The 10,625-nt window shown below is 51.7% G+C and overlaps 1 protein-coding gene and 1 long non-coding RNA gene across 9 annotated transcripts; one reads left to right on the top strand and one right to left on the bottom strand.

Moving 5' to 3' along the window:
* Positions 1–209: 209 nt before the first annotated feature.
* LOC121818200 (uncharacterized) lies at positions 210–5,556 on the bottom strand. The gene is made up of 3 exons (XR_009598891.1): positions 5,355–5,556; positions 3,006–3,160; positions 210–1,321 (listed from the first exon to the last, which is right to left on the bottom strand). It is a non-coding gene; the product is annotated as an uncharacterized LOC121818200 (long non-coding RNA).
* Positions 4,426–9,807, top strand: CITED1 (Cbp/p300 interacting transactivator with Glu/Asp rich carboxy-terminal domain 1). 8 transcript variants are annotated; one of them, XM_042241766.1, is made up of 5 exons: positions 4,690–4,730; positions 5,077–5,095; positions 5,385–5,751; positions 8,501–8,625; positions 9,204–9,807. In XM_042241766.1, the coding sequence occupies exons 3-5, from the start codon at positions 5,634–5,636 to the stop codon at positions 9,729–9,731; spliced, it is 771 nt and encodes a 256-aa protein (XP_042097700.1). In that variant the 5' UTR covers positions 4,690–4,730; positions 5,077–5,095; positions 5,385–5,633; the 3' UTR covers positions 9,732–9,807. The 8 variants fall into 8 exon arrangements, with proteins under 8 accessions (XP_004022236.2, XP_042097700.1, XP_042097699.1 ...); XM_042241765.1 differs by having other exon boundaries at positions 4,690–4,736; XM_027963169.2 differs by lacking the exon at positions 5,385–5,751.
* The last annotated feature ends 818 nt before the right edge of the window (positions 9,808–10,625 follow it).

Below are 10,625 nucleotides of genomic sequence, written 5' to 3'. Positions count from 1 at the left end.
GTGTGCCTGAAACCAACGCAATGTAAATTAACTATACGTCAATATAGTATAGTTTTTAAAGAAAGAGAGAGAAAACATAAATCACCCCAGAACCCCACCACCCAGAGACAACCACGTTTTGGAGTACTTTATTATTACTTTATGCGCATGCATACACACACACACACACACACACATATACACATTTTAAACAAAAATCGGATCCTATGCCATTTGTACGTATTCATTTTATTTTAATTATAAAAGTAATAAAATCACATTACTAAAAAATCAAGAAAAAAGGAGAAATTACCCATAATCCTTTACCACTTAATATAAAAACTTCATATTTTAATATATTTCCCTCCCATTTTTTTCAATTTACAGCCATACTTTTAACACCAGTGAGATTGTACTGATTATGCACTTTTAAAATTATGAAGATTTTCAAATTATGGGAGAAAATAATATAATCTTATGGCAGAAAAAAATTTTTTAAATATCATGCATAATCCCACCACTCAATTTTAATCACTATTAACAATGTGGTATTTTGTTTTTGTTTTTAGTTTTTTTTTTCCTTTAGATACTTTTTTAGGGGGGCCTTTCCCTACAGTGTATGGGATCTTAGTTTCCAGACAAGGATCAAACCCATGTCCCCTGAATCTTAGCCACTGGACCTCTAGGGAAGTCCTCATTTTGGTATATTTTCTTCCAATATTTTTTTCTATGCACAAATAATTTTAACAATAGTAGAAGCACACTGTTTATGCAGCCTATTAACTATAAATTTATATTTAATTATAAGAATAATATAAACATATTGCATAACAGAGAAAAGAGGGGGGGAAATACCTCACAATCCTACCACTGACACTGTTGGTTTGTTTTCCTGACCATTGCTTCATTGTCCATATTTATACATGGTTGGAAACATACTGACTATTTAATTTTCTGCTCTTCATGCCCTTTGCAACTTGGCACATCATATTTATGCAACTTTGTACCCAGTGTTTTTTATTTAATATTTTTGTGAACATTTTTCCATGAATAAAAGTTTTTGAAATCAAGATTTTTTTTTTTTAGTGTTAAGGTACTGAAAGATGCTCTCTCATCATGGACATTTAAATTGCTTTCCATTTTTCATTATTACAAACAATTCTGCTCAAAACATTCTTGAACGCAGACTTTTGCTTTTGGGGGAGTCCCGTCTATGGGGTCGCACAAAGTCGGACACTACTGAAGTGACTTAGCAGCAGCAGCAGCTGGTTGCCTAGTGGTTAGGATTCCAGCCTTTCACTGCTGTGGCCTGGGTTCCATCCCTGGTGGGAGAACTGAGATCCTGCAAGGTACATGGTAACATGTGCTTTTTAACTTTTCTACACACTTATTGAATATATGTTTCTAGAGACCACTCTATGCGTACAGACTGTCCTATAAAAAGTTATCATCTTTTATTGGTCTTCCATTTACTCCTGTCATAAGATTCAGATAGCCCTTGGTTCTGAAAAGTGGGATTCTGAGAACAAATCTGCATTTTCCTCTTCCTCCCCTGGCTGTGTTTATAGACCTCCTTCATCCCCTCACAGCCTGGTTTTTAAATTTATCAGTCAGCAAGCATTATTGGACCTGAAGTATGTAAGCTGAGGCAGGGCTAGGAGGCAAAAGGAAAAGAATCAGAAGGTACAGCATTTGTGGACAACTTACTACGTAGCAGGCATCAACTTAAGCTTTTCCGTTGATCCTTGCAACAAGCCCTCATAGTCGCTACCATTATAATCCCCATTTAACAGATGAGAAAAACTGAGGCCTGAAGAATGAAGCTATCGGGCTTCATCACAGAGTTAGTAAATAGCAGAGCAGGGATTTAAACCCAGGCGGACTAGCCCCTGAACCTGTACTCTTGACCACATTTTAGATGTCCCTTTACCTTGCCAAACAACAAGGTGCAAGGGTGAAGGTGAGGATTCTGCAGTTAGCTTAACCTGGATTCAAATGCCTGGCCTCCTGGCTGTGTGAACTTGGGCAAATCTCTGGGACGCCTTCTCACCTTTGGTAAACCCGACCTCACAGGGCGTGGGAATTAAATGAGATAATGGATGGGAACAGGCCAGGTCCAATGCTGGCGCACAGAAAGTTCTTGCTGGGTGATTATCCCTGTCCTCTCCTCCGCATGCGAGCTCGCAGTCTAGTTGCCAAGTTGAAGATAAGAGTTCAGTGGAGAGCTCTGAGCTCGGCTGGAGCCGACTGGGAAGTCAGTGATCCAGGGCATATTTGCAGAGAAATGCAAATGTCTCCTTTGCTCTCTCCCGGCCTCTGCAACTAACCTCCCCTTCCATGTACCCCCCAAAGGAAAGGGGTGGCTTTTGTGCTCCAAAGCTGAGTGCTCGAAACCCTTTTCTATCCTGCTCCCCAGGAGGTAGACAGCGGAGATGACAGGAAGTCACCAGTGGGGAGACACTTTCTGGCATGTGGGCATAGAGAAATGTGGCCGAGGGCGCTCCTTTTTCTGCCCTTCAATGGTCCGGATGGGGGAGGGGGCTGGCTGTTGAGCAACTGCTCCGGAGACACTCCAGAAGCCGAGATGAACATATGCCTCTTTCTAACAATTGACCTGGGAGCCATCCAATAGATGGAGGGCGGATCCAGAACCTCCCGGATCCGGAGCCTGCCGCGGAGACGCTGCCGCGGTTTCCAGACTCGCTCCCGAGCGGGAACTGAGGTGAAGGGTAGGTCGGAGGTCCAAATTAACAAAACACAATTCGAAAGCCCGGGGTCGCTTACGCCAGGCAAATACCAAGGTAGCTTGAGGGTGTATTTCACAAGCAAACTTCATAAGGTTTTAGGGTCCCGACAGATACCGCCTTTTATCAGAAGGAAACTGGGCGCGACCTAAGATCTTTGTGCAACGCGAGAAAGTGAGACGATGGTGTGTGGGATGCGGTTGTTACTGGGGTTTGAGTTGACTCAGGGTGAGGGGAAGGGAGACAGGCAAGGTAGTTTTGGGGGCTGGGGAATGAGTTTACCTGGCGTCCAGAGCACTCGCCCCGCTTCCTCCAGGCGCCAAAGAAGGGCCTTGATCTGTCCCTCTGTTTGCTCCTCATCTTTACGTCAGTGAGCCGGTCAGTCCATCAACAAACAGAACTTTGTTCAAAGAGCGAATGCAGGGCACTTTGGGGTACTAAAGAAAAAAAAAAAAAGAATAAGAAAGAAAAGGAAAGGAAAAGACCTTTAGGTCTTCAAATCCAATTAAGAAGACAGAACACATACATAGTGAAAACGACTTCATGACATTCCCTCCCCACTTTTTTCTTAACATCAGGACTTGTAAAAAGGAGCATGTTTTATAAACACTGTAAATGGAGTAGTTGTTGCTGAAAGGGGCCAAAAAGGGGAGGGGGGAGTTCGGTTAGAAGGGTAATAATCCTGGTAGCCTTCCTGGAGGAGGCGAGAGAAGCACGAACTAAAATGAAGAAGACTGGAACCTCCTAAACGAAAAGATTTGTAAGATAACATCCCAACCCAAGAAAGATGTGATCCTAATAGAAAATGTTATTCTTTTTACTTGGGAATGATTATATAATGATCATAAAGTAACCTGGCATACTGGGAAGGCAAGAGGAATCCCTGCGAGCCCCCAGGCAAGCTCTTCCTACTCTGTTCCATTCTGGGCCTTTTGGCTGTGCCTTGTGAGCTGTACCTGGCCCCACGATCCTTGACCCATCGCCACGAAGCAACCTGCCAGCCTCCTTCAGCCCACAGGAGAGAATCCCTTGAAACTGATCCCAGCTCAGATCTTCGAGGAAAATAAATCACTGCTGCCAGCCAGCTTCCATGAAGCTCTGTCTGGAATCTGGCGACTTTAAGGGGAAAGGGACCCCTCAGCCTCAGCCCTTCAACCAGGGATATGGTGCAGCCCAAAGCGGGCAGACAGGCTCCTAGAAAGCCCTGCACAAAACCCAAATTGTGCCCCTTGGGCCCCGTCCCGTGTGTGTGTGTCCCCATCCCCCGGGTCATTTCCTGAGCCCATAACTCTCCTTTCAAACCCCCTGAAGCCCGCTCTGACCACCCTCTATATATAGGTCAGAAAACAGACACTAACAGCTCTCCCTCGCCTCAGCGAAATTACTAAGTGCAATTTATTGGGCAAGTCCATGCAGGGCGGTGGGGAGAGATCGTGCCCCAGGCCCGGGCCCCCTCCTGCTTTAGAAAAGCAGGCGTCGGCCGGGGGCTCGGGGCTCGGGGCGACCACGGCCTGGGCCCGCCAGCTGCACCCCGCGAGCCGTGACCGGTCCCCAGCGCCGGCGGACCCGCGGGGCCGCTCGGACTCCGTTCCCCAGCCGGCCCTTCGCTTTCACACGATCCGCTGTGACTGCACCAGCTCGAGCGCCTTTAAAGGGCCACACACGCCAGCCGCCGCTATAAAATGGTCCCAGCGGCATAGCTGCAGAAGGGGCACCGCTGAGCTGCCGAGAGGAGGCTCGCTCCGCCCGGCTGCCCGCCCACAGACAGCCGGCGAGGGGTAGTTTCTGGCAAGGGGGAAAAAAAGGGCTGAAGAAGGCGCAGCACCCGCTCTGGCCCTTGGGTGAGTATCCAGTTCAGATTTTGCCACCAACTCGCCCACGAGCCAGGACATGTGCTAATAATGCCCTGAGCCGGTTATAAAGACGTGGAAATTGGGGGGAGACAGAAAAGGGGGGGAAAGGGTCTGTCCTTCCTGGGATTCCTAGCCGAGGCCAGCCTGCTGCTGTGTGCGTGTGCGTCAGGGCTCTCCGGGCAGCAATGGGGGCTTGAGAGCCGGTTCCCTCGCGCCGGGAAGGGAGCGCGGTGGCCGCCGCCGCCCCGGAGTCAGGCGCCGAAGCTGCGGGCGGGCAGGCGGGCGGGCACGGGCGCTGGCTGGGGCTGCTTGGCGCGGCACGGTGCGGTGCGGCGGCGGCGCGGCGCGGCGTGGCGGTGCGGGCTTTTCCCAGGCGCCCCGGGGTCGGGTGGCACTGAGCGCGACCGGCTCGCGGCGGCGGTGGCGGCGTGCGTGCTAGGGGCTGGGGGCTCCGCCGCTGTGCCCGCGGCTCACCGGGCTCCGCGCTTCCCTCTCTCCAGGGCAGGCGGCTTCGCGGAGGTAAGCCGGGCCGCCCGGCAGGGCGCTGGGCTGGGCGGCGGGGCCGGGGACTCCAGCTGAGGGGGCGCGGGGAGCGAGCGGGGGCCGGGCTGGCTGTGGGGCTCTGGGGGACTTATTTTCTGTTTGGAAGCTGCTCTGCTGGGAGCGGAGGGGCCGCCACCCGCCCGCCCTCCAGCCAGCGTGCCGGTTCGCTCGCCAGCGCGCCCGTCTGCCGGCCAGCCGGGCCGAGCGCCCGCTTCTCCCCCGGAGACAGCAGCACCTTTTCTCCCCGCGCCCGCGCTTTCTCCAGCTTGGCTTCCACCGACTTTGCTAATCACCCGGACCGCATCTGGACGCTCCGACTCTAGGGCTGCACAAAGCTCAGGTTTCCTTCAGGGGCTGAAGGCGAGAGGGGCTTTTCGGGCCGAGTTCAGCGGAATTGAGGGATGGAAGTTAGCGAATTCGGGCAACTTGCCTTTACTGCCCAGTCGACCTCTGCTCTCCCCCACACTCACGCCCACACACACGCCCCCACACGCACACACCCCTCTGCCTATAAATGCCAGTGGCTGGGCTGGGCCGCTCACGGAGTCCCAGCCTCAGCGAGCTCAGGACTTGGAGGAAGACAGATCTGGCTGCGAATCCCGGCTCGCCACTTTCTAGCGCTGTGACCTTGGGCAAGTTACTGAACCTCTCTCACTCTTCTCGTAGCTGAGTGATAGCACTGACCACAGGCGACTTCGCTCGGGGGTAGGCTCAGCCCGCGGCCGCGTCGGGTGCTCAGCCGGCGCTCATGTGTTGGTGAGGCGCGGGAGTGGCCGCAGCCAGCGCCGCCAGAGTGCATCCCCGCGCGCGGCAGCACTGCGGGGCCCCAAACTCGCCAGCGAGGCCGAGACCTCGCCTGTCCATCCCGTCTTCACTATCGGTTCCTGATACGGCACTCGCGGGAACTGACGCTCGGGGCCCTGGTGGCCCGGGTGCTCGCTCTCCACAGTGCAGGGATGCTCCCGGCCGCCCTCAGCTCCCGCGGCTCCACCTGGGATGTGGCGAGGAGGGCGGCCAAGCTGTCCACAAACATCGGGCCTTTAGTTTTCAGGTGGTGAAATTGACTAGCCTAGTTAGATCGCATCCAAATCAAGTCGCAGTAGTTTGGATTTTTAAATTTCTCCTGAGTGAGAAAATAGCAATCCAAATGGAGCCATCCAGTTGGTGCCATTTTAACTTTTGGTCCCCCAACAGGTCAAAGACGCGGCCCCCCCTACCTGCCTCTCGCCCTCTCTCTTCTTCCTCTCCCTTTCCCACCCCCATCTAGGCGGGAGGGGGCTTCTGGCCCACGGGAAACTCTGTGACGAAGAGCGGGCGGCGGGACCGGGAACTGGTGGCCGGGGCCAGCGAGGCACCGGCGGGCGAGGAGGCACTTGTTGCTCTGGGTTGCCCAGCCGCCTCTCGCAGCCGTTTCGCAGTGGTCAGCTCGCGGCTTGGAGAGTGAGCTGGGACGTTTCCTCGCTGCCAAGTTTTGTCTTCGAATGGGCTGGGTGGGTGGCAGAGGGGAGACAGAAAGTCGGGGAAGCAAGGGTAAGGATTCCGATCGAAATGTGGTTACCTCTTTAAACGGATTCAACAATACTTACTGAGCACCTACCGAGCATAGACCCAGGTCGAGGGTCAGGGCTGGTGGAGGGGAAGGCGGCGACGGGAGGCAACAGATATCTGAATGGAAACAGCGTCCTGCCTAAGGGAGTGCAACAGCCTGAAGGGGGAGACGTGGTAAAATGGTCTTCCCCAGGAACATACTTTTTTTTCTCCTTCTCTCTCTCTGTTTTTCTTCTTTCTCCCCCGCCCCACTTCTGTTTCCTTTTGTTTTTGCTGCTGTGGGTTTTTTTCCCCCCTTATATATAGTTCAGGTAACAGGTAGCATAAAGAAAGAAGAAAGGCTGGATAGAAACAAGAAAAGATGGACAGCCACCTCCAACCCAGACATTTTTCTTAGGACATGAAAATTGCTTGATACTGAAGGTGCAGGGCTCTTGAAGACGACATGAATTAGATTCCTTGTCTTGTGGTCACTGGCTTGAAATATTTTCGGGTTGCCTCACAGAAGAAACAGGGCTCCAATCAAGCAGTGGTGATGGACCCAGCAACTGATTGTTTTCTCATGCTTCTCCCCCTTCTTCCTTTTTCTATTTTTCTTGCCTCCCTCCCCTACCAGGAAGTGGTGCAAAGATGAGAGAGGTAGTAAGTGGCCACTTTCTAGAAGTGTCTGAGCAGATTCTTAATGACCACCGAGGGGAGGGAAGTGTCACAGAGAACTCTAGCCTTGTTGGAAAGATTAGAGACTTTTTAAGATCCTGAAGATTCTTTGGGCCAAGAGGTATTTATAAATGTAAATTTTTACATCTCTAATTCATCATAAAGGCTAGAATATATGGGGCTTTAAAAAAAAGCTTCTTGGAAAATAACTTAAGAGCTTTTAGAGATTTTTTTAAAATATTTTCTGGTTTGGGGAGATTCTTTTCCCCTCATCCCCTTATCTTATTCCTTTGGCATTTGAACTAGGGGATAATTTCTTCAGAAGCCATTTGAATCATTCTAGGTATGACATCTTAGCCAGCGGTCACATGAGGCACGTGGGCATAGGAGTGCTGGATCCTTCTCCCAGAGCCACCGCCACCTGATGGGAAATCCATGGAACCTCTGTGCCTCAGTTTCCCTCTGGGAAGAATTATATCCACCTGCCACTACAAATGAGTGTGGCTGGGCTCAGAGCAGGTGTCCTGGGAAAGCCAAGTGCCACCAGGGCTGTCTTGGAGGGGACTTGCAGTGCGGAGGAACTTGAGACATCCCTAGCTGCTCTCTGGCTGCTTCAGAACCCCCAGGCTACCGTAATCAGCCCGGTTCTCTCACACAAAACCATGCCTAAGGCAGAACTTTGGACCTCATGACATTTGCTTTGGGGACCTATTCTTTCTCTGGATGGCAGCCACCAGCTTTTTAGTCGTCCTCACCATGACTCCTTCCCACGTTCTCCCAGTTCCAATGGAGACCACAGCTCTTTGGCCCGAGTGCCAGTGGCCAGTTGAGACAGTGTGCTGTGTACTCAGGGACACTGTTGTCCTTGGAATCAGAAGAGTGCCCCCTGCGCTGGTGGCACGGACCTCACTTGCATGAGGAAACAGTCACGTCTGTCCTCTCTTGGCGATGTGGGTAGCTGGCGGTCCAGGCAGCGCCTGGACAAATCAAGCACCTTTCCCACCTCAGGCAAAAGTTCCAGCAGAGACCCTCTGCTCAGGTAGTGTCTGGTCTTGGCTCTAACCCATCACCATCCTTGCCTTGTAGCTGTGTGGAATGGCCCAGCTTCAGGCTTTGCTATTACTTTCTTGGTCAATAAAGCCTTTGCCCTTATTACCACTTCTCCTTCACATACAGCACAACAGCTCCAGCTGGCAGCATCTCCTCCCACCAATTTATCCAACTTCTGCCAAGACTCTGAAATGCCAACTATGTCGAGGCCTGCACTTGATGTCAAGGGTGGCACCTCACCTGCGAAGGAGGTAACTTTTGCCATTTTACAGATGGAAGCACTGGAGTGGGAAAGATGACGTGGTCTGGGGCCACATGGTAGGTCCTCCTGGCTGTGGTGTCTGGTGTCCTTTAGTAGACTGGAGACAGCAGAGCTTTCTCAGGGGAGAATGAAAATGGCTTTTCCCTAAATATGGTCGCTTGGAACCCACTAGGGGTATTGAAAGATGGCAGAGAGAGAAGCAGAATTGGAAGAGATCACTCCATTGTCTCAATGGATTAAAGTGAGACTGAGAAGAGGGGGAAAATGAGACCCCTTTTGTAGAATGGTGAGCTGAAGGTAGAGTCGAGAGGAGATGAAAGCAGTGAACTCCTTTAAGATGGTGGGTGTCCAGCATGAAGACTTAGAGCTGAACACAGTGCTTGGAGCCACAGTGGCAAAAGAATACTTGAGCCCAACTTGAACTAGGAAAGGAGCCTACCTTTCTAGGGGGCCTTCTTGCTACCTCCCCACCACTATCCCCCGATGAAACACTTCTGAAGCCTGATGAATGGTGAGGAACAAAATGTAGAGCAGGGGTACCATGCTGTGCCTTTCTCTGTCTTCTAGAATGCCAGCCCAGAGATGAACTCTCTGGCCTACTCTAACCTGGGGGTGAAAGATCGCAAAGCGGTGGCCATCCTGCACTACCCCGGGGTAGCCTCGAATGGAACCAAGGCCAGTGGGGCTCCCACTAGTTCCTCGGTATCTCCATCTCCAATAAGCTCTCCTACTGCCACCCCTCCCACTAAACCCCCACCCTTCAACCTGCACCCCGCCCCTCACCTGCTGGCCAGTATGCAGCTGCAGAAACTAAATAGCCAGTATCATGGGATGGCTGCTGCCACTCCGGGCCAACCCGGAGAGGCAGAGCCCCTGCCAAACTGGGGCTTTGGGGCTCAGGCGGGGGGGGCGGGATCACTCTCTCCTTCTGCCGGTGCCCAGAGCCCTGCCATCATCGATTCAGACCCGGTGGATGAAGAGGTGCTGATGTCGCTGGTGGTGGAACTGGGACTGGACCGGGCCAATGAGCTTCCGGAGCTGTGGCTGGGGCAGAATGAGTTTGACTTCACGGCAGACTTTCCATCTGGCAGCTGATGCCAATTTTTCCTAAAGATGGAGGAATAAAGCCACCAATTCTGTTGTAAATAAAAATAAAAGTTACTTACAAAGAGATGGGCCTACTGGAGGTGTTCTTCATTGAGATCTAAATGGGTGTGGCACAGTCCAATGTTCTTTTAACAATTATGAGACCCATGATGAGGTTGTCGGTGGATAGCTGGGAGGGAACTTGGTTGAATGGGAGGAAAGGGAAAGACCGGGATGCCGGGGGTGTGGTGGAGGATGCTACTCACTGAATTCCTACTTCAGGAGCCCAAGTACCTAGTCTCAGTGCCCTAAGACCACAGGAACACTGTCCTATTCAAGGTTGATGACAGGGGCTGGTTGGGAGCATTCTTGGAAAAAAGACTGATCCAGACCCTTCTACAGCCTCCTCACCTTGTACATCCAAGGCTAAAAGGTTGCCCTAGCCACAGGGCACATGTTTCACCAACTCAAGAGCCACCCCACTCACTCTCTAGCCCCCATCCAGTTGATGCATTAAGGCCACTCCTTTGCCTTTTTGCCCAAGGCAGTAGGTATGACCCAAGAAGGAGCCTATGACCTGGGAGCTCAGATTTCTCTTGAAAATTGCAAAAGCTACAGACCATTAAACTGAGATTCTAGATGACTTGAAGTCCCTCAGACAGTTGCACAACCCCCACTTCCATGCCTGGGACACTCTGAGCAGGCCTAAATGTCCCCTAACTCTCGCCTTCCTGGCCCACACTGTATGGGGACAGCTTGTTTCTGTGGGCTGGCTTCTCCATCTTGGAGACACAGATCAGCGCTGAACTCAACAAGGTCAACCTTTGAGGATATGTCTGTTGCCCTTAGATTAACTGCTGAGGAGGCAGTGGCTTTAGAAGAATTCCAAGTGACAAAACCGGA

Source organism: Ovis aries, chromosome X (genome assembly GCF_016772045.2).
Source record: "Ovis aries strain OAR_USU_Benz2616 breed Rambouillet chromosome X, ARS-UI_Ramb_v3.0, whole genome shotgun sequence".
Lineage (NCBI taxonomy): Eukaryota > Metazoa > Chordata > Mammalia > Artiodactyla > Bovidae > Ovis > Ovis aries.
This window is presented reverse-complemented; position numbering and strand designations above follow the sequence as displayed.

What these genes read in the sequence shown, in the direction of transcription:
- CITED1 (XM_042241766.1), top strand. Translation starts at nt 5,634, where the DNA reads ATGCCAGTGGCTGGGCTGGGCCGCTCACGGAGTCCCAGCCTCAGCGAG. An exon ending in TTCTAGCGCTGTGACCTTGG is followed by an intron (nt 5,752 to 8,500) that starts GCAAGTTACTGA and finishes CTTCACATACAG; the next exon opens with CACAACAGCTCCAGCTGGCA. An exon ending in GCACCTCACCTGCGAAGGAG is followed by an intron (nt 8,626 to 9,203) that starts GTAACTTTTGCC and finishes TCTGTCTTCTAG; the next exon opens with AATGCCAGCCCAGAGATGAA.